The following is a 24315-nucleotide window of genomic DNA, read 5'->3' on the forward strand; positions in this document are numbered from 1 at the left end:
ATGAAAGAAAGATCTTGGTTGTGAGTGCTGTTTGCTTGTGTTGTAATATTTTTGGCAAGTCAATGGTTTACCTTGGTAGAATGAAAAAGGAATAGTTATAAAGGTATATACAATCGAGACTCTACATGATAGGTTGTATTAAGAAATTCTTGTCTGGCTCAGCAGTCTTATCCTTCTGAACAGTGAACTAATTGCTTTGATCAACAAGATAAGGGTGAAATCTTGGCCCCATTGAAATCACTGGGAGTTTTTCCATTGACTTAATTTAGCCAGGATTTCTCTCATTTATTTGACGGTAGTGTATGTTATTGTTTTAACTATTTTCATCTAGTGGGTGGTAACCTACTCACTTAGTAGAATGCATGGGAAAACTCTGAAATAAACTTTAAAAAGTACATTCAGAGTTGGAATTCACTTCTTCAGGTAGGACTTCCTTCAGTTTTTGGGTAAAAAGGAAGATACAGGTGATATTTGCAGCTCATTAGAGATTTGGTGTTAGTAAACATGGTAATACAAATACTGAATTAAATTCTGGGAGAATAAAGAAATACAAATTCAGGGTACTATAAAAAGCCTCTTTTTTTTCCCCCCTACAACCTTGGCACAATGATGTGAATGCTATTGTCTTGTCTTCGTGACAGGTACAGAGATAAAGGTGTAAAGAAAATATTAAAATTACATTAATTCATTCGCGTTACTTCCTGCTGAGCACTGAGTAGGAAATATGTGACATGTAGTATTAATAGCTCAGCCAAACCTTTTGCAAAGGCTGCCTTTAGCAGCTGCCACAAAATGTGAAATTGAAATATATTTCCCCTACTAGTTATTTTTGTTTGAATTCTTCAAATGAGAACAAGCTAAGAATCATGGTGAAGAGGAAAAATTCAAAGAATTTGAACATAATTTAATTACAGTTGTAATTGTACAGTACAATTGCATTTAATGCAACTCAAATACAAATAATCTAATGATACTTCATTGCTACAGCATAAGCTGTTACAGAGAGGGGTTTGTTGGGTAATCAGTGCTTAACCAATTCTGCCATTTAGCTGGTGCACAAAATATGCCACAAGTATTAGAGAGTTCACAGGATAAAATGAATGGTCTGTTGTAAGTACCATTTCATGTTTGAGAAAGTGCAGATGCTGCTGCAAGACATATTATATTTCCATAATCAGTGATAGATAACAAGAATTGTTCAACAATCCATATTGTTACGTGTGCACTTAAGCTATGGGCAGATCGATAAAAAAGCATTAAGCCTGGTGCCAGCTGAAGATATTATACCTACAGGCTATTTGACTACATAACGGAAACTAAATCTGGATTTCAGTACCTCCATTTAGACAAATCATTATCTAGACAATGTCTTTTCCAATTCCTCTTTTAGTTCTGGATCATTTGGAATGGGAAAACCTATACTCAGTCAATGGAGTCTCTTGTTTAGTATTTTTAATTTTTTTTTTCTATTTACAAAGGAAGTATAGCTAGTGTGTTAATGTAAATGCTGTAGAGCTCCATAATAATAATTTAATCATTTTATTTTTTATTTAAGATTACTACCAACTGGGGTTTGTTTGTGAAATGATGGTTGGTATACATAAAATATTGTGTCAGTGCATGGGAGTATTCTCAAGTAATTGGCAAGATAACACTGTATTGGCCTTTCTGGGATGGTTTCACTAACAGAGTTTAGAAGTTTGCCATGCTCTGCCCTGCTGTAACTGTTCTGTTCACTAAAGAAGGGTGGGGCACAACTGGGGCATTTCAGGTGCTGGTGTTCGTCTTTGTTAGTTCTCTTTATGCTTTACATTAACGGTGACATACAAACATAGCAGAAGAGAAGCTGGAAAGGAAATAATGTGTCTTTTCACCCTTTACGCCAATGTGTGTATCTTCTGTTGCAAAACAGGATAAAACTCAATACTTCCAGGATCCCATATGTGCTTTTCTGAAGCTGGGTTTAAAGGGAAGTCCACCGGTAGCACGGAAATATTTCACTTGAGTCATGCATTGTTTTAGTTTTGCTTTGGATGCATGTGCTTCATAAGCATATGTTGAAATAACCGCTTAGTTAAAATAAGCTTTCTCAAGGCTTTCTAACCCTGTAACATATTGTCATGGACTTGTAGAGTGTTGAGGGATCTGTTGCATTTTAGATGCTGATCTGCTTGCATAAATATTACAGAAGGAGGAAAGAATGCATTGCCCTGTAGGGAGCTGTTTGTTGAATATGAAATCATGAACAAAATTTTCAAAGTTTCAGATCAGGCCAGAATAGTAACCTTTGAAACATGAGCACTGAATCCTTAATGTAAACTTTTTCAGCCTCAACATAGGCTGCTACTGCTCTGCTTTACTTAAGATTGTAGACATGACCAAATTAAAGCAAAGCAACAGAGAACGCTTTTTTGACAGTGATATGTATTCTTGGCCTTTGGTCACTCAGTGTGAGAAGTTAATAAGCTTAGTTATATGTGGAAGTTAAAAAATAAAATAATAAAAAAAAGCCAAGAAAATTTCCAGTGTGTTTGTTTCAGTCATTTTGAGTAGGCAGAAGAATTAGAATTCAACAGACCTTCAGTAAGCTTTGTTATATTTTTAATGCAAAGAAGTTAAGCAGCATGATGCTTAGATTTTTATTTTTTTTTGGAAGTTGTCTCCCATCAAACTATTCCTTGCAATGAAGGAACTCAGGTCTTACTGAGATCAGGATGAACTTTGTTGCTGTCTCTGAGAGTAAAAGTTGATCTTGAGTGAGACAAAAATAAAATATCAGCCAAAAACATGTCACTGAATTTTCAAATGAAATATTTCTGATATCTAATGATATAAACAAGATAATATTTGCTAGTGTTTTTAGTCAATTTGACTCTAAAATGTTTAGTATATCTTTAAATATTGTGTACCTTGTAAGGACTAAGAAATTGCTCATGAGGTTATTAAACTGTTTTCTTAAAACATACTGTCAAAAGAAGTCAGTATAAAAAGTCAGAGGTTTGATGGTGGCAAGATACATGACCTTTGGCTTACCTTTCAGATTTTTTATTTGGACTTCATTAGTTTCTTTCAAATAATGTACAAGTAGAGAAGAAAAGTATATGCAATAAGTTAGTGCTGTGGCTAAAGATTAAAGAAAGAAGAGTATGGGGAGGAGCACTAACAGCACTATTTTAATCAGGAGCTTCATAGGGAAAAGTTCACTGAATAGCTTAAAGCATATCCACACGTACAAATAACTATCTTGGTTTGAGAATGGATTTAGAAAGTAAAAGTCAGTTTCAAATCATGGGTAAGGTGATCTTTCAAACCACTAGGGTTTCTAGCCTAGAGTTAGAAGTTCTAGCATTTATTTATTTACTTATTTGTGCCTACTTCTGTAAAATAGGTGTAATGTTATACTGGGTAGATATAAACTACACAAATACATTTTGAATCTTGACGAATTCCTTATTTTGGTTTGAAATTCTAGTTACTAACTGGATTGTTTATGGCTTTCATAAGCAAGGTTAGCTTGCTGCTGAAAAGACTTTGTAATGATAAAACTATCACTTGTGTCATTGAATTCTCCTTGGAAAAAATGTTGAAGATTAATATAATTTATAAATGAAAACGGTTACAGTACCTAGGAATAAAATAAACGTTCAGCATTACAAATAAAGAAAGGTTTATCTTTCTGTATTACACTTTAGAAAATAATAGCATATTTGAGATGAATCGAAGATCAGATATGTTGTTAATCAAATATAGAAAGACTTGTCTTCAGAAGTGCTGTAGGGTATAAATGCTAAATTCAAACTATGATAGTGATAACACTAGTTTTTAAGTGACAGGTTCTTATACATAAATCTCATAAATTATTTGCATTGCAATCATATAGGGAACATTGAAACCGAGATCTAGTGATGTGGCTGTTTTTCCATGTACATAAACTGATGTGTCATGAAGCATGTGTATATTAAGTGATAAGATTATTGACAAGAATGTAGTTATGACTACACTCAGAGAAGGTACAATGCAATGGTACACAACAAGCCTGTGAATAAAACTGTGCTATCTCAGATAAATGAGGAAAAAATCCCAACACTTTTTGACACTTTAATTACTTCCCAGCATTACTTCATTTTGAAGTTATGAAATGCTCTTAAAAGACCATTTGGTAAGGCCCACCCTTTCCTGGCTGTATGCCCAAGAACTTTTTCTGGCTACCATATTCACCGGAAGACATTTCTTTCACGAAGTCCTGCATCACCAGCTTTCTCACCAGCACAAAAGTAAAGTATGTGAAATCTGTGTCTCTTTACACATGCCATATAATATACACTTGGTTGTAGTTATTGCAGAAGCATTCAAGTCACACTTATATGGAATGGAGTTTGTCCTCCTCACTATACACATCTTAAGCTTATGTTGCATTACTGCAGTTATTTTTGAACTTGTGGTATGTTTAAGAATAGAGGTCTTGTTAAAGGAAGTCTTAGATGGGGCCTGAATCTTCTTGAAGGTAAGGAGCATGATCTTAGTAGGAAAGGCAGTGGATGGAAGTCAGAACACTAGGAATTCATGTTAGTTATAAGATGGTAAAATAGTTTTTGTTATGTCAAGGACTGGAACAGGTTGTCCAGACAGGTTCCTGAATCTTCATTTTGGAGATGAAGTAAATTTGGTAAGTCTCTGAGCAACCTGGTCTAGCTGGACCTGCTGTGATCAGAGATTTGGACTAAGTGGCCTCCAGAGGTCCCTTGCAACAAATTATTTGTGCATTTTACTGTTGCGTTAATTTCGAGCTAGGTGAGTTCCCAGATCTGACACACCACACAGCTTCAAGTATACCTTTGGGCCTGCATAGGGGAGGGTAATGGGGACCAAAAAATGGAATGGTAAACTGAGCTTCCTGTTTTATTGAAGACTTGGATGACTCTAAACTTGCTTATTCTGTCTTTTTCTTGAGTGCTGTGATTGTGCAATGTAATCTGTAAAATTCGGTCACTTCAATTCATGCTTCTTTCCAGTTTCAGGTTTTGTCTAATATTTTTATTCACAGTTTGAATAGCATATCTGAACCTTTAATCTTCAGATTGCTTTCTTATGGCTACCTTGAAGGCAAGGCACAGATTTCTAAATTGTTTCATTTAATTTATGCATTAAAAGATTTATGTTTAGTTTGCCATAGACTTTGTTTAGCATGTACTAATGTTGTACAAATAAAAGAAAAACTTTTTTTTTTTTTTGAGAGGAAAGGGATTGCGGTTACCCTTATCATATAACTGTCACTTTGTACTTTAACAGAATTCAGGGTGTCCTGTCACAGTTACAAAAAAGATTTTTAAAATGCCTTGTCCCTGTCCGGCTAAAAGATGATCCTTGAAACCTGGAGAGTTGATTTAGAGAACTAAATAAGCATAAGACATTAAAATAGCTGATTGAGAACATCTCTGTATTCCACTTGCTCTGTCAGTCTATTTATCATGTTGGACAGTAGCATGAACATCAACCTTTTTAGAAGATGAAACAGACGTTAACCTGTGCCTTCCTATATAAAAATCCACTTTGTTTCAGACACAGCCTTTTGTTATAAAAACATAGAATCATAGAATATCCCAAGTTGGAAGGGACCCATAAGGATCATCAAGTCCAAATCCTGGCACCGCACAGGTCTACCCAAAAGTTTAGACCATGTGACTAAGTGCACAATCCAATTGCTTCTTAAATTCAGACAGGCTTGGTGCAGTGACACCTTCACTGGGGAGCCTGTTCCAGTGTGCAACCACCCTTTCGGTGAAGAACCTCTTCCTGATGTCCAGCCTAAACTTCCCCTGCCTCAGCTTAGCACCGTTTCCGTGGGTCCTATCACTGGTGATTACGGAGAATAGGTCCCCTGCCTCTCCACTCCCCCTCACGAGAAAGTTGTAGACTGCAATGAGGACCCCCCTCAGCCTCCTCTTCTCCAGGCTGAACAGGCCCAGTGACCTCAGCCTCTCCTCATATGTCTTCCCCTCAGAAACAGACCTTGCTTTTACTAAAGAGGAGGTTGGATTTGAACATAGTTCTTCCTAAATATTTATTATCTTATAATGAATGTAATTCATTTGATGACATTAACCAAGTGGAGTCTTTCCTTCCTCTCTGAAAAGTTCAGTGCCAAGGTTCTCCTGAGTTATTTGAGACTTTTAGGAGCATGGTTTCTCGTATCTTTAAATACCATGTGTTTAGTAGAAAGGTACTTAGCAGTTTTGTAAAGTCAGTTCTCTTTGGGGTGCTTCACAAAAGGAGACAAAGGTGCCTTTTTGTTTCAGAAATATGAAACTTGTGGGATGATGGTCATTGCCATTTTTATTTCCTGTGTGTCCCATTTTTATTTCCGATGTGTCAGTCTTAGACCTGCCAATTAATGGTTGCTTCAGGCTGTTGCACAGCAGTGAAGTACTCAGATTGTGTCTCAATATGGTGATACTAGGAATAAATTCATTCTAAAAATCAATCTCAGAGATTTTAACATTATAAAGGGTTGAACTAGCATAAGATAACACTGATTTGGTCAGTGGAGTATATGGTAAATAATATGTCATGGATATTTCTTATTCCAATATTGGAGCAAAGATAGTTTATTAACATATGATTCATTCTTAGCTCATAGTACAATTAAAAATCATAGAGTTGATCAGTAAGTAAAACTGAAAATTCTGCTAGACTAAACAAATATAATGTAACTCAGGTCTTGCATGTCATTGACAAATCTGGTATTTTGGTACTATAGATGGGAAAGTAGAAATTTACAAAACCAATGTGCTGTCTTTGATATATCTGAAAGAAATATAAGCATTTACAGCAAAGTTTGCATTTCAAGTATGGAAGGAAACCTTTTCATTATAAAAAGGAGAATTCTATTTTTCTCTTTTTAATGCTTTGAGCACTTATGAAGAAGTCTAGGAAATCAAAGGATCCATGTGCTGTTTAGCTTGGCCAAAGAGATGTTTACTGCGTTCATTTCAAATAGTACTGAAGGAGGATGCTTGTATCTATGTTTATTTCATTATTGAGTTGCTTATTTCCAAGTAATATTGGCGACGCAGAAAAAGAGGCTATCTCATTACTCTCTTAAAAATGCATTTGATTACTTGTATTTAATTTCTGTAGTTGGCATTTTTGTATTTTATGGTCAGATGTCTCTCCAAATGTAAATTTAGTAAGTTTGTTTGCCAAATACTTTTGGGAACCAAAATTGTCAGAACTAGAGTTTTCAAGTGTCTTGCAATATCACTGCTGTGTTCTTAATGAAATACTTACAGATAATAGGATAATTTCAGGTTTATCTATTAGTATTCTAAACCTGTTTTATCCAGTATTCCCTGTAGCTTCTATTTGGAGGGAGTCGGGAGAAGGACAGAAAAGAAATTCCCAATTCAGAAGCTCCATCTCTGTGTTACGATAAGGTAATTAAAAGCCATTCATAAATGCAGTAATTTTCTCCTACTGTTTCTGTTCAGAGGCTGTTCAAAACTCTTGCTCTCTTGGTAGTCAGAAACTTTCTAATTTCAAGTCAAAATTAATTTATGATCATTTCCCTCTTGTTTCAAGAGTGCCTTTTATTTCACCAGACATTAAGGATTTCTGTCCAATTGTATTATTGGTAAAGATCAGTCAGTTCCATTTTCAGTCCTCTTAGCTAAGCAAGACTGATCCTGTGCTCTGCATGTCTATAAGGTAATTTATTCCTATATGATCTTAGTAACTTTCAACTGATTTTTTGCAGATTTATTTAATCGTTCATGAATATGGTAACAAGAATTGAGCACAGATGTTTTACCAGTGCCTCGTTCAGTAGCATTACTACTTTCTTGATATTTCTTTGGAACATTCTCTCTCAGGCGGATCTCAGCATTGCATTCACCTTTTTCAAGGTTATCACACTGGAGCCTCTTTTTCTTTCACTTATCATCCTGTGATTACTTCGGTGGCTATCATAGCTTCTTTCATTTCCATGGCATCACCATTTCTGATAATATCAATTCTTCTCATAATATTAAAACAACTGCAGTTGGTGTTGAGATCTGATCCTGCTGGTCTGTAATTATTTTGAAGGTTTGTCTGTTAAACTACTTTACAATCCTTTTCCAAATTGACCAATTCTGCAAACTACTCTTTCAGTATCCTATCACATTACTGCTGTGAAGTATTACTCTGCCACTTTAGTTGTTCCTTTCTGAGTAACATATATCCTTCAGCACCCACATTTGTCTCAATTATTATTCCACTGTCTTCTGTTATCTGCAGTATGTATGATATCTCTTATCAGTAGTTTTTGTTCCTGTATTCTTGCCCAAATCCATGTATTGATATACATCTCAAATACTTTTTCTTTGATTTTACTCAGTGAAATCCTAATCTGGATTAGGAATAAAACCCTCATTAACTGTTTCTGTATGATTACTGTTCAGTCAAGGCTGTCACAAACATCCAAAAGACTCTATGTAGTGAGTCCTCATGCAGGAAACTGCTAATCTATAATTTCATACTCATAGCTGGGGAAAAAATCCCATTCTCACTAACCTGCATCTTCCCCTCATCATTATAAATGTGTTTTTCACAGTGCTTTTCTTAGGTCAATATGTCTGTGTGTTTACTTGAAAGGACATAGTTGTCTGTTGCTCCAAACCCATCTGAGAAACCTTGAAGGTCTTGTAGTATGGTTGTATCACAGAATGCTTGGAGACACTCCCAAGTTACAAAACTGCAAACAAACCATAAAGCCACAGATCTGCCCAACCGAAAAGGACCTGGGGGCATTCATTGATAGCCAGCTGAATATGAGCCAGCCTAAGAAGCCCAACAGTTTCCTGTCTTGTACCAGAAACAGTGTGGCCAGCAGGATCAGGGAGGTGATTGTCCCCCTGTACTTGGCTCTGGTGAGGCTGCGTCTTGAGTACTGTGTTCAGTTTTGGGCCCCTCACTACAGGAAGGACATCGAAGCCCTGGAGTGTATCCAGAGAAGGCAATGAAGCTGGTGAAGGGTCTAGAGAAAAAGTCTGATGAGGAGTGGCTGAGGAAGCTGGGGTTATTTAGCCTAGAGAAAAGGAGGCTCGAGGAGACCTTATTGCTCTCTATAAATATCTCAAAGGAGGTTGTAGTCAGGTGGGGATAGGTTTCCTCTCCCAAGCACCAAGCGATAGGACAAGAGTAAATGGCCTCCAGTTGTGCCAGGGGAGGTTAACATTGGATGTTAGGAAAAAATTGTTCACTGAAAGGGTTGTGAAGCATTGGAAAAGGCTGCTTGGGGAAGAGGTTGAGTCACCACTCCTGGAAGAGTTCAAAAGATATGTAGATGTGGTGCTTGGGGTCATGGTTTAGTGGTAGACTTCGCAGTGCTAGGTTAATGGTTGGACTTGATGACCATAGAAGTCTTTTCCAACCTAAAAGATTTTGTGATTCTGTGATTTACTCTCTTCAACTTCTGCCTGTGGGGAATGAGGACATGCTCTTCCCTCACTAATAAGACCAAATTTTGTATGGTTATACTTATGCATGCAAATATATAACGTCTATGTATGCGTCTGCATGCATCTTCACCTTAGAGAATGTTTCATATGTGTATTTCAGGAAATACAAAAATGTTTCAACTGTTAATAGGATAAAAAAAAAAAAGTCTAAACTGTTTAGAATTCTGAGTACCACTAGGGTTTGATGTCAAGACTACAACAGTCAAATCTAGCCTGCCTGTTTTCAACATACACTGAAGAAAGGACAGAGACTCTATAAAGACAATATTGTGGACGTTTTTACAACAAATGTGCTCTGGAGTTCCCAGTTGCTGATTTCAGCAACTGTGCGAACATTGACTTTCAGGAGTTCTCTCAGGAGTTCTCTTGGGATGTAGAAACCAGAATTGACAGTAGAAATTAATTAAAATACACTTTAAGAAAAAAAGAAAATAAGGAAAGTGCTTATCAAAGGGAACATTACTTATTCAATTTTTTGGGGGGTAAATTAGTTTAAAAACAAAAAGTCTAAATGCCTAGCAACTGCCTTACCAGTGACATTACTGAAAAAATACAATAAATAAAAGCTCTTCAGAGCTAGAAAAATGTCTTATTGAGAACAAAATATTTATTCCACACATATACATACAGGAAGGTATATATATATTATGTATTTATATGCACAAAATGAATTTATATATCTATTAAAAACGAACAAAAAAACACAGTAATAAAAAAGCCCTTGCATATTCCTCCTCTTGCTCCCAAAAAAGGTAGTATGAAATATTGTTTATTACTGAATGAAGAATGTTGTGCCCTGAAAATATGTTGAGGACAGTATATTATGTAACTCCTGCTACTACAGTATTTAAGCATTTTGAAAAAACAAACAGAACTGTATTGTTGTGCTGAATGGAAGCTGCAGTTAGCAGCACACTAAATATGGGGAAAAGGACATGAGCACAAGTCAGAAACAAAATACCAGGTGTTATGCAGGCAGCATACTCCTTAAAAAAAAAAAAAAACAGTGATTTTTATAGTTATGGTGTTTGTCAGGAGTGAGTCTTCCCCTTGAATAGTTCTTGTTACAAGCTGATTTTTTATACTGGTATATAAAGGCAGATGGAAGTTCTCCAAGCACCACACTACTCAGTAATAATTACCTCTTCCAGCACACACCGGAACATAGAGCATATTTTTCAGCTGGTTCATGCTCATCAGATGAATAGGTAGTTAGAAGGAACAGTAGATTTGTGTGATTGAAGTACAACTGCTACCATTCATCCTTTGTTCGTACTGAGTAACAGATGACTTCTGGTAGATGTTCATTGGCCTTATATAGTTTAGTATTATTGCATTCTCAGTCCTGCGTAAGAAAATGTACTACTGAATATTGATTTTGAATGCGTTCCTGGCTGAATGTCCAGTAATGTTTCTTTAATGAAAAAGGCTGTTAGATCTGTTTTTAGCAATGTGTTTCCCAATGCCGTTCATATGACTTGCATACCGCATGCGCTGGACCTCATTCTGGAATAATGGCCAAGATGATTTGACCATTTAAACAGCATGGTTGTTCCCTTAAAAAGGTTGTACTGCCAAAGTACCCTGAACTTACTAAGTAAAGATTTTACGAATTCAGGTGTGTTCAAAATATTTGAACACGCTATGAGCTCAAGTAGAAGCCACACATGATCGGTGTAAATTATTAATGTAGTATTTCTGCATTGTTCTCAATGCAAATAGTAGCAATTACAATAGCAATGCAACATATTATAGGATAAACTATTAAATTTATAATCTGGAAGTCTCATTAAGAAACATTTCAGTAACACAAGGGTAAAACATAACATCAAACTGGTATCTTTCTTTGTACTCCCATTGAAAATATATTTTTGTGACCTACGATGATCTTGGGTGCATCCTCAGTAATGATAATTTTTCATTAAATTATTATTTTACAGGAATGTAATACAGAAATGTTTCATCATTTTGTTGATTCTGGTTAAGTCAAATCAGGTACAAAGAACAACAGTTTTGTGATTAAGTAATTGTAGCCATGCTATTGGACTTGAATGCTATCTTCTGAAATCTGTAGCTGATTAATTAGTGACTACATTTTACTAGAAAGTGCTTGAACTAAAACTGGGATGTTCTGTGAAGTGTTGTGTCTTCATTTTCAGTGAGAATCATTAAAAAAAAATCCTCCCTTCTTGCATGCTGCAGTGGAAATATGCTTGCATTTCACTGTTCAAATGAAGGATTCTAACAGACCCAGTCTGTGAAGGGGTGTTCCCTGAACCTCATCATACTCCCAGATATGTAGTGTTTTCTTCTATAGATTTAGTTTTACATTCCTTCTGAGAATAAGTAGTAGAATTGGTAGAAGTAATAGAACAACTGTTTTACAACTAACTATCTCTAATGCCTTGGACAAAGAAACACAACTGAATATGGTTTTGTGTATAGTTTTGGTGTCACTATGAAACAATTTTACTGTTTAGGTTATTTCCATTGTTACAGAGGAATTACATGGATGAAAACATTACATGTTACATGGATGAAAACACTTACTTACAGAACTTCTGTGCTTTCTGCTCACATTTTGAATCTCTTGCTGCCAAAGACTGCTCAGGAAGCATTTTTTTTCTTCTTTCTGTAGCCTCTTGTAAGAGAGTTAATTTCAGAGGAAAATGGAAACTTTATGAATAGTTTAGATTGTGACTGACTGGAAGAGAAAGAGGAAACCCAAATGGTCTTTCCCTCAAAGTGCCTTTTCATTCTTTAGATGTATACTACTTTTGTTTTCCTGTTTTTAAACTTTTAGAGCCATATTAAAACGTGTAAAAACACGGTGATATGAACCTGTAGGAAAACTGTCAGTACTTAATTTTTTTTCAGTGTGTATTATGTTTATATTTCCTTCGGGTGTGGGTGTCTTTTTCCAACTTAAGAACCAAATGTGTTACAAAAACAGATGTAGTGAAAATAAACAAGAGAAGTCTCATTTCCTTTGGTGAACAAAGTTCACAATTAGCTTGAGTGTAATTTTATGCATGTTGTACCCTATCAAAAAGTTCTGCTGACCACAGCTTGCTTCTTGGATTTATCACAACTGACAAAAGATCTGTGATGTCAGAGAAGAATTTAGCTACACAGAAAAGAGGGAAAGAGTGGGTCAAATGTAATAACATATTCTACATCTTATTCCTGCCAACAATTAATGGGGGAAATTCATTTTATGAAGCACTGTTTACAGACTGACATCTGGAGAGCTTCTCAACTTGGATCTTTTCCAGTCTGTAGATTTATGTATTATTCCTGCCTCTTCTTTCCTTAAATATTTTACTTTTCTGCTTTGTACCATTCACTTAATTATCAATGAACATGAATGATTCTGCTGCTGTCACTTCTTTTAGGACTCTAGATGGATAAAAATTTTAAATGTTTGCTAAAATAGACATTTGGTGGATACCTTCTGAAATTTATACAAAGATATCTAAGAATTCAAAGAAATTTTTCTGACTTAAATTAAGAATTCTGTTAAACTCTAACCAGAGAAGGTAGAAGAGATACCCTCAATAGAACCCGTGCAGTATGAAGTTAGAAAGAGCTTAGAGTCTGAAGAAGAAAGAGTTTCTTTTCAGGCTACTGCTACGTATCAATCTGAATTATAAAGTATTTTTGAATTACAAAATCCTGGACTACTGTGCTGTAAATATTATATATACTGGAGCATATGTGTTCCTTATCCAGTTTCCTTTCTAGCCTAGTGAAAGTTTGCCGCTTTCTTTAGTGAGAGTTTTGGTTCTTCCAGCGTGGTAATTATTATGGTTCCCACTCCTCCTTTCCTGTGGGAAATCATAGCATGTTGTGAAGGGTGTCCATTTTTATCATGGAGGTGGGTTACCTGTGTCAACTGGAGCAAGGCAATGGAATTCACCATGGGTTACATTGGAAGAAGCAGATACCACTTATAATTTCTTCTACAGGTTGATGTGGATGAGAGTCCAGACATTCTACCTCACCCTAGGTATGGGAGCAATCTAAGGGATGTAGTTCAGCAGATTCAGTTGTTTCTTCAGTTAGAAAGTAATGCTGGTATTGGAAGATAAAGACAGCAAAAGTAGTGGCATGGCAGTCTTGATCATGTAAACATCATTGCCTCGAAACAGTAAAAACATAACTATTGTATTGCTTTCTTGTTTGGTCATTCATGTAAATAATTTTTGGAGTGAGAGTTCTGGGTAAAATCCAGATCCACTGAGAACACTGCTCTCAGCATATTGACTAAATTTCTGAAACAACAGCATTTAAAAAAACAATTAATATGTAACAGTTATTAGTATCCTTGGATAAATAAGAAATAATGGCTACTCATAATACTGATAATGATGATAGTTCTGCTTTGTGTATTCTGTGTGGACTTTCTTTTTATGTGAAATAGTTTATCACTGGTAATGTTTCAGTCCTGACTATTCTCTGTCAGGAAATTAAAGTTATGGAAAAAATGGAATTTGCTTTTAACTTTAGTACATTATGATAGTATCAGTTGACATGATTTACTTGTAACAAATCTCTCACATCAAAATCAAGAGCAGGAAGTTTTGCTTCCTTTCAGCAAATAGTGTGTGGTAACTAAGGGCAAACAGACCTTTTCCGACTCTTATTCAGTTACTATCAGTGTTGATGACTAATGAAATATTTTGGCATCAAAAGCCATCAATTCTGAAGGCTGTATACGTTACAGAATTTCAGGCTTTAGAATGAACCTTGTAAAAAATTTTATTTCCACATATCAATTTGACTGACTAACTGGGTGGGTTTTCACTCATAATGTTAGAAAATGTTATAAAACCTTTTAAAATCTACGGTACCATTCTTAATAGTTCTTTTGTGCAAGAAACCTTAATTCTGTATCCTGTCTTTAGAGATTTCTGTTTAATAGGGTAGATTTTATCTGAGGAATAAGAATGAAAATGACTTTTAAAGCAGTGGTTTCCATTTCATCAAATCTCAGTATACATTTTACTCACAATTTGCAAATGGGAGCAGAAGTATTAGTTTGCTAATATTTATTTTCATTTAGGGTGTAGGTTTGTTTATATTTAATGCAATGTCAGACATTGCTCCGACGTTGAGGTATTTTAATATGAAGACATTTTCCTCATTTCCCATTTTCTCCTTCAGTTTCAATAGCAGGAACCCTAGATATCTGAAGTTGTCATGAGTCATATGAGTCTGCACATTGTTGACAGATTCACTCCTAACATTCCTTTCTAAAAGAAAAGATTTGCTTTCTCTAAATCAAACACAAACCCTTAATGTATATTACGCTTTCTGTCAGGGTGTATCTGGAATATAGTTATATATATGTATATATTACACAAATATATATATAGACAACATATATATTACTATATATATATATATATGCTGCAGCTCTTCTACTTGAGGAAGCAACATCATTTTATTCCAAATGTTTTATAATGTACTTTTTAAGGAGAGAACAGCCTATGTTGCTGCAAATTGGATACACTGGTTATGGGGCTTGGTGTAGAACATTTCTTTTCAACATTTCTTTTCAAAAACTGTGACGTGAAGGAGAAAATTCTGTGTTCTCCATTGGAACTTTATGCTGTTTGTAAACGTGTGCTTTCAGAATACAGTAGATAAGTACATGCACTTTTTTGCTTGAGAGTGGTAATCCGGGAAGGACTGTGAGAAAGATATGGCAGCTTAGGTCCTGGACCAACAAAATATTTAAATAAGAGCTAAATTTGAAAGCAGGTGAATATTTGCCTGTAGTCAAGAGCAGAGCCTCTAGTGCACTGTATTGAGTTTCTGATCAAGTGTTAATTTGACATAGCTGGGCAGTGTTTCAGGCTTTAGCGAGAACTGCCCAGAATAGTTAAAGATCTAGAAACATGAATTATTTGATAAATGTATTGGGGAAAAAGGTAACATTCAAGCAGAACTAAAAAGCTAGTGTTTTAAAATGTTCCTCCCTGCTTTGAAATCTTAGATTTGACAAAAGCTACTCATTGTTAGCCACTGAAAAGCTTACAAATGTGACAAGCTTAGCATTCGGACTGTGTAATATATTGTTAGCAATACAGTCATTGTAAGGCAATGGCTTCTGCTGTGGAACAGGGACACTTTCTCTCAAGTCCTGGTCACAGCCCTTTTGAAATATTTTTTTCTTAATCTACTCCATTGCAAACTACTGCAGCTGTCTTAGAGTGGTACTACTGCTAGATTGTCCCCCTTTTCATATTTTAAACATAAATGTTTAAACATGCTTGAAGAGAATGCTACTAGTCATTGTGTTCTCTAATGAACTAAAAAAAGCAATATAGAAAATACAAAGAATCCATTATACCATGCATCCTAAGATCACATGATGGTAAGGCATTGCCAGTACAGTGAAAGTGTCCGTGTTTCCCTATCTCTAGCACTAATTAAAAATACTGTATTTAATTACCCATCAAAAAAATATCATCATCTGTCGTTCTCTGTGGCAAGCTAATGGTCTTCCTAAGGTTTGTTGACTTTGTACAGTTATTTCATTCATATGTAGTTACTTTTATTACAAATCTAGCTCCCTGTAATCTGATCTTTAACACAAACCATGCTATTTCCAGTTTTTATGTGTAACCAGTTTTAAATATTCAGTGGGCTAGATACATTGAAACTTTTTTTTAAATCAGAGTAGGTAGTAGAGGGAAGTCATTAAGGCATAATCAGTGTTCTGAACAATGGTAACAGTTTTCTTTCACTTCACTGATGTTTTTTATTTTTATTTTTTTTAATATTTTTAAGTTGAGGCTATTTGGGTTTTATATGTTCTTGGGATTTCATGTCAGTTAGTCTATCACCTCTTTTCCTTAATTGTGCACTGGTGAATTTGTTTTGTTACATAAACACCACATTATGGGTCTTCCCTTTTGTACTAGGTGGCTGTTCTACAATTCCAGAATCTGACTTGGAGGAAAGAGTAGTTGTACTGGGCTCCACAGCAACATTTACCAATCACAAGCATGCTGCAAAGCAGAAATCCAAGCCTGGTAAGAAAAAGAAAATTACTTTGTTTTACTTAGATGATGCATAGCTCTTTTCAGAATACTTGTGGACCTGTGAAACAAACAGCAGGCGTTTCAGGCTTTCTTAGTATCATTTTCAAATTTTCTTATCTTAATACTAAAATGTATAGGATCTGAGTTTATTCAGCTACTTCTGTCAAGAGGTAAATTGTAGAAATCAGCCTTGGAATTAAAAAGCTATACAGTTGAAAGGTTTTGTTCATGTAATGAATGAGACTCTTTATAAAAATTTTTTTTCACAACCTCTTCCACAGGAGCAGAATGAAACTGAGGAATGTTTTCTGCAATAAAAGGATTTTTTTTTTTTTGCAGTATGGCAGGTTAAACTTTGTGCCAGCTGATTAAAATATAGTCATTACTTATCTTTTGTAGGAAGACTTCCTAGAATTTCAGAAAAATATTATTGGATATAATAAAATAAAATTATACTGGCTATAAAATATGCTGCATATGGTGATGACACATTTTCTGGAAAGACTTCATGCTGCCGGGAACTGTGATATAGTGTTAACATATTTTAAAAGCAATACTGTAAAGTAGTGCATTGCAGTTTAATAAAGTGCCTGGTAAGCTCTTAGACTTGAGACAATGTCCCATTCTGTTTACTAAGTTGTACCTTAACTTTTTTTTTTCCCCCTTCATTGTTTATTATGTCTTTATCAAATATTTAATTTTAAACATATTTCAATGTTGTTCATATATCAGATATGTTCACTATAGATGGGTTTTGAAGTCAGGCTAAGAAGAATAGAAGAAACAGATGTTGCAACCATCAATATTCAGAAATAGAAGGTTAGAAAGTCCCTACACATCTGCAGAAAGCAGTTAATTATTTGTTTGTAATCCATTCAACTTCTTGTTTGCCTGGCCAACTCTTACACAGACAGGCATGAAGTGGGAACATATAGTTAATTGCAATAGCAAAATTTGTCTTAGTGAATTTTAATAGTGGCCAGGGAAGAAAGATACATATTAGAGCAATATGTAATAATTGTCACAATTTAACTTGAAACTCCAGAATGAGTATCTGCTCACTAAAACAACCTGAAAAATCCACTGAAGGCCTACAGGGCTTACAGCTTGGACTTTTCCAGAGTGCTTATTACTTGCAGTCCACAGGGACTTCAGGTCAGAAGAAGAAGGGAAACTGTCAAAGTTGACATATGTATTGTTTAACCTTTGTCATATAGATATATTAAGTGCCCTCCTAGTAAGTATATCGTCTCCCTTATGTAAGATACAATACTGATAAAATTCCAGCTTCAGGCAACTGCACCTATAAATCAGGAGCATGTGGCAGGCAATCCCCCTGTTTGTCTGATGCTCCATTCTTCTGATCAAGCATGTGGGGTGGTAATCTAGAGAGTGCATTTCAGTGTTCTTCAGGAGATAATACTCTGTGTTTAAATAACCTGATGGCTGAAAAATCTATAATGAGAGGAAAAGTGTAAAGATATATGAATGAATTCCAGAAACAGAGGCATTGAGCCCTGCATATCCTACTATAAATTTTAGCCCATGTAAGTCTTAGTCTCCAAAAATTGAGACTTGCATCACACAACTGGCTGTTATTGCTTTGTAACTTTCTATAAATGGCAGAATGAAAAATTTTGAAAACTTTAAATAAGTCTTTAGGTTTATAGACGTGTTATACCAATGAATTTAATTCATTCACAGTAAGAATTGACTGCCATCTGCTAGTTAGTGCTGCAATACAGAGGGAGCCTAGAATATCTGCCACTGAGCTGTCTGGAAATTCTAATTGCTACAAGTTTAAGAGCCAAGGGAGCTACTTAAACCGTAAGGTAATACCAGGCATGAAATCACAGCATTGCAGTGTTTTCTGTACATGATATTTTTGGCCTGAGTTCTTGTTCAGAGAACACTAGAGACTGCAGCAAGAGCATGGTGAGTATGCTGAGCCCTCAAAGGATATTTGTTAACTTCTGTTTTTTTTTTTTTTTTTTGACTTTGCATTTAATTTAGCATGCCCAATCAACAAGAGAAAAGCAAAAGGGAGAAAGTAGAGTTAAAATTCTTTTTTTCTTGATAGATCTTCCTTCATTTCCTGAGGGAGTTCAAGACAGATTTTGGTTATAAAATGAGAGGTTTTGTTTTCTTTTTGTAGATGGTATTTGTTATTCATACCTCTCGCTATAGAGGTAGTTTAACTGCAGTGAAGAATTAATACTGGCTTCAGACAAATTTCTGCATTTAGCTGATGTTTTCCATAGGGCTGTGTCAAGTCAACTGATATGCTATGTGTGGATGTGGGCACAATGGTTGATACCCCAGAGTAGGGAACATGAAAAGAAACATATATAAGTAACAGACTTGCATTCACAGAGGAAGATGGAAATCAAAGGAATAAAATGAGCTAATCAAGTTAGAATGTTCCAAAGAATTCTGTAGGTCAGTGGAGAACATCAGCTGAATCTAGTGGACTTCCATCTATCAAAACAGTGAAAAGTGTAGTTCTGTGCTTGCTCCATCTGCTGCCAGACCAAATCGTAGCAACAGTATTTCGTACAGGTTAAAGTCCATTTATAGTTATATACAATGTAGTGCAAAAAAGCAGTAGTGTAGTTGCCGTAATAGGATCACTTCTACATCAGAAAAAGGGATAAACTCCGATTTTCCTACTGATATAGAATGCTAGATTATGGCAAAATGGAAGCAGTTCTCCATAGCAGTAGAAGAAAACAGAACAAAGCATATTATCTACTGAAAAGAACCATAACATTTGACTTGCAAATATCTCAGCAGGAAGCTCTGGTAGTGCTTCATAGAGAAAAGGAGAAACAAGAATTCTCCCTGAGGTGCTGTACTAGGACTTCTTGGTTATAGTTAAATTGCTTGTGAGTCTAAATCTGCTGAAGAGAAGTGCTATTAAGGAGGTTGGAACACAGAGGAAAATGTGCTAAAGAGAAAGCATCAAGAGCAAGAGGAGTCCTGAATGATGTGCCAGACTCTGGGCTCCCTATCAGTATATTTACATTATTACTGCTGTGATGTCTGCTTGCCTGGACAATGTTCGTCTAGTCTTGAGCTAGCTAACTCCATTAGCAAACTGCCTGTGATAGTACAGCATTGAACCCTGACAGTAGAACTTAACAAAACTCTAAATAAATACCCATATATAATACACCATTTAGTTTGCATTGAACTCTTGCTGCTAATAAATACTTGAGCTTGCCAATTTCTTGCTAAAGAGATTGTGTGTGGTGTACAGAGATGGGTGCCAGTCACTGCATTGTATGCTAGTATGCTCTTTGGGCATGCTGAGAATTTTTAAAAACCTTTTTAATTTTATGAACCAATGTAGACCTAGCAAAGAGGTCACAGCCTTAAATGTGTTGAGTGAGCTATCTAAAGATCTTTAGGGACTAAGACCTCAAAGACCATGCTGTGCTATAAGTATGCTGTAGGGTAGCATCTGGTCACAGATTTGCATGTCATCTAGTACAAAATATTACATTGAGACTTTCCATGCAGCTGCTATACATGTCAATTAGTCGGAATGGATACTTAGGACAGCCAAACATGAAATCTAGCAGTCATGATGCAAATCTTTGCAAGGACAGAATGAATGATTCTGGCCCAATCATGGAATCTCTTTGGAGAGGGAATTAATGGCTGTATGGTGTTTCATTTATACTGCTGACATAGTTCATGCTGATTTTTATTTTATTTTTTCCTAATCCACATGTGTTGTGACTCCATACTAAAGAATGGGATCAGGTTCATAATACTTGGGAATGAATACTATTATTGCAGTTGTAAGAGCAGATTCTCGTAAACAGCTTTTGCTTTGAGTGTGTACAAAAATACTCCCTTGAACATTCTCCATCCCAATGAATGGAACATAATTCTTCTTCCCTCATACCCCCTCAAGGCACTGTCTCTGTGAATTATTTGGAGGAGTAACTGAGTAACTTTAGCATGATAAATCTACTCCTGCTAACTTTAATCTTGGTGTTTTGGTTAGTGTGAGGACAGAGCAGCACAGATTTCATCAGGCTGGTAGAGAGCTTAAGTATGATTTTAAGTTCTGAGTCCACTTTGAAGTCTCTGTTGTTTCATCATTACTTTTTTTCATGAGCTTACAGCTACAATACCAATACAGATATGCTGACCTCTACTGTAATCACAAGCACAAATACAGTAATTGTAGACTCTTTTTTGTGCAGGTCCCGTGGGCTTCCTTTCTGTTTGTTATGCTGTTCCTGTTGTCTTCCATTTTCTTCTTTTTTTGCAAGTTACATTTTCATACTGAAGTTGCAGTCATCTTGATGGAGTGAGTGGTTTTGTTTCAATGAGAAGTTTTCATATGCTCTAGAAGGTAACAGTTAAGCAGCATTCAGAAAATCTCGTTCTCAAATTCTTAAATATTTCTGAGATGGAAATGTAGCTTGTAGAAAATAAGTATAAGGAAGTTCTTGTATGTGACAGCTTTTTAGAGGCTCTCTAGTGCATGTGGTGAACATCTTAAAAAATAACTTTTTTTTTTTCTGAGAAATTAAACTGTTAGATGGTGATCTTTTGGATGAAATAAGCGCAATTGTATTTATCAGGACATATCCATTAAATCAGGTGTTCTGTATTCCTCGTATGCTACTGCTGCCTGCTACTTAGTGTGTAAGTAGTGTGTAAGAATTACCATATTTTTTTAACCTATATTCCTAGTCAATATTTTAGGCATAATGGATCCAGTTGCACTTTTATGAGTAAGGAGTTTCATGCTGGTAAATCATGAGTACCTCCACTAAGTTGTAGGAAAATGAGATGAACAATTAGTATGAATCAGAGACTGGGGTGATTTTTATTTTTATTTGCGGAACAATAGTTCAGATTGCTTTGCAGTTTACTTAGTTGTTCAGGATTTTACAATACTGGAAGTCAGATTTGTCAAGTTTCATGTCATGCAGCTGTTGGAATTTTCACAACATGTAAGACTTGATTTTCCTGGCAGAATTTTTCACCATGATCCTGTAAATCTACCCTGCAAATGATCTATCTAAACAAAGAAAGTTTTAAATATTTATGGGAAATATTTGCCTAACTTTGCCATGATAATTCACAATAACCATTCTCTTTCTGAGAGAGCAACAAAGACCATGGGCTGGTATTTACATTTATTGTTTAAATACAAATATTTCAGAGAAGCTATTCATGAGACCAAAGCTTTGGCATTTGCACTCGCTACTGTGCTACCACTGTTTTTAGTTAAATTCTTTGTATTTTGGTGTCATGCAAATATTTAGATGACTTAAAGATTAAATTTCAAAGTACTCTTCTTGTATGATTATATTTAGTAAAATAAATATACATTCATATTTTAATACTCATTGCATCTAAGACCAAAAATGCCTCAGCATTTTTAGTTATATATTGTAACAGATTTTAACTGTCTTTAATTTAAAGCATCTGGCTTATTGCTTTAGATTAAATACAGAGACAGCTATACAGAAATGATTGTGAGGTTGAGCTATAAACTCCAGTAAAACCACATACTGAGCCAAATTTTCAAAACATCCTCCAAAGTTTCACCCAGACATTGCACAGCTGCACGTCTTTTCCTACAAGTTTTATTTATTGTATTTTGTTATTTTATATGTTACTTTATCTAGATAGCTGTATGACAATGTTTATGTAGATGCTGTGAATGCAGTTTAAGAGGATCTTTCAATGTTAGCTTTCTAATCAAAAACTGCTGACATTATTGTGCCTAGACAATTTCAGGAACCGTTAGATGATTCCAGCCCACAAAGATAGATAGTTACTACAACCTTGTGTAAACAATTCGTGTTAGTAAAGAAGATTGGAAACATTTTTCTTTAAAGGGTCCAGTGGCACATTTAAAATTTAGGTATGTGCTTAATATTTTCTTATAAATCATGATTTATATGAACACACAAGTGTGTGAAACTGCAATATACAGAGTAACTCATCACAAAATAATGTAATTATAAGATAAAGTGTTATGATAGGGTTTCCTTTGTTTGATTTTAGAAAGGAATATTCTTAAACATTTGACTTAGCACAAACAACTAAAAAGCTTTTGGATAAAATTTGTTGCCAACTTCTACTGAGTCTATCTATTTTTATATTGTACCTTTCTTATTATTGTTGTTTACCTACACAAATGAGCAGAGAGACATCCCTGAATTTGTTTTGAAAGGTGTTGAAATGTGCTGTAAAAAATCTATAAGAGGAGGTTTATTAAAATTTCTATTTGCTCTAGATCAGACATTGATACATAGAACTACTAACTACAGTAAATTTTCAAAGTACACAAGTAAGATCCAGGTGGCCTCACTACTGTTAGTGCAATTATCATCAAGTTTGCTACACTGGTAGTCATTTGGATACTGATATTCCTGCCAACTACAGCAAAAGTGTTTTCAGTGTAACGTAGCCAAGCAATTAACTTTTTCAGGTTACACAGTATAATAGGACAGAAATCAGTCCTATTTCTAATGGTAACATGCATCAGAAGAGAAATGTATAAATTAAGCTAAAGATTATATTGGGAAAATGTACATGCTGTCTGGAATAGAATTTCATACCTATAACGAACTTTCAAAACCGAGTGTATCGATCAGAATTGTTCTCAGTGCAGATTTCTCAGCTCTCCATGGCTACGGTTTTGAACCAACACTGTCTGAAGCTTGGCTACTCTGTACTTATGACAAAATTAGTAAGAACAGGTCTGATTTCAGAAGTATTTTTTTTTTAAATCATTGAAGGACCAACTAGTGGGATTTATCTGAAGTTAGAAGGGGTAACTGTGCCTTTGACAGTTTGAGTTCGGTTTCAAGCATTTTGGCAGTTGAGTTGCAACACAATATTTTGTCCTTGAGCTAATAAAATCTTGAGTCAGAAACAAATCTGGCATAAAACACTGAACTCTGTGATGGCTGCTGGTAAGTGAAAGCTTCTTCAAGACCTAACCTTATTACAAGTCCACTTATGTATTTCCCACTGATATATTGTGGTACTATGAGACTAGATCCTTTGTTTTTTTTCTATATGACATTATCATCTGAAACAAAAGATACTAGTAGCCTGCAGCTGGGCCCAACTTTAAAATTGCTAAGCTAATTGTTTCCACAAGAAAAGGTGCAAAGAAAATCACCGGGCTACAAAAAGCCTATTTTTCTGGAGAGAGTTAAAGAGATTTATGGAAGTTTTCTTTTCCACAGAGTCTGTTTTTCTAAAGAGCACTACAGCTTAAGAGATTAATGTGAGAATTCCTTCATTAAGTCAATACCAAATGAAGTGCAGTTTCACCTTTAGTAGTAGCTTTTATATACATCTTCTGTGAAATGTAATATAATACATGGGAAAGTAGCAAGTCTTTATGTTCTAATATTTGCAGATTCAAATACACTATATCAGGTATTATCCATATTTCTGCAGTGGGTAAAGAGATCATCTCAAAGGTTGTGGTAGTATTTTACAAAACATTTCCTTTCAAAGGTTTACAAAAAAAGACTCTGACAATTCCAGTTTGTTTCATGACTGTCAATGAAACAAAGAACCAAGGGGTACCTTATACTTTGTTTCGTGGGATGTCCCAGAAATCGCTGAGATCACAGCACACTTTTATGATTTGAGAATTCCAAGACATTCTTAAAATTACTAGCAAACAGTTGCTATTTTTGCAGTTAAGGGAGTGGGAGCAATACAATACTGTATCCTCAGCTTTCTGGGAGTCTATGAAAAGACTTTCCTTA

At 35.3% G+C, this 24315-nt stretch overlaps 1 protein-coding gene across 14 annotated transcripts in view; it reads left to right on the top strand.

Annotated features, from left to right (window-relative positions):
- Nucleotides 1-24315, top strand: part of BBS9 (Bardet-Biedl syndrome 9) — a 289323-nt gene that overhangs the window by 196164 nt on the left and 68844 nt on the right. For 12 of the 14 annotated variants that reach the window (XR_013947654.1, XR_013947655.1, XM_080582937.1 and 9 more), the window contains one exon: nt 16430-16540. Coding sequence is in view for 12 of the 14 variants with exons in the window: in XM_080582937.1 (XP_080439063.1) it covers nt 16430-16540 (111 nt within the window). In the remaining 2 variants the exon portion in view is untranslated. Of the gene's footprint in view, nt 1-7343; nt 7434-16429; nt 16541-16830; nt 24301-24315 lie in introns of those variants that run through there. The other 2 variants (XM_080582926.1, XM_080582927.1) reach the window with 2 other exon arrangements.

The sequence above is a fragment of the Anser brachyrhynchus genome (assembly GCF_964034855.1).
Source record: "Anser brachyrhynchus genome assembly, chromosome: 2".
In the NCBI taxonomy this organism is placed as follows: Eukaryota; Metazoa; Chordata; class Aves; order Anseriformes; family Anatidae; genus Anser; species Anser brachyrhynchus.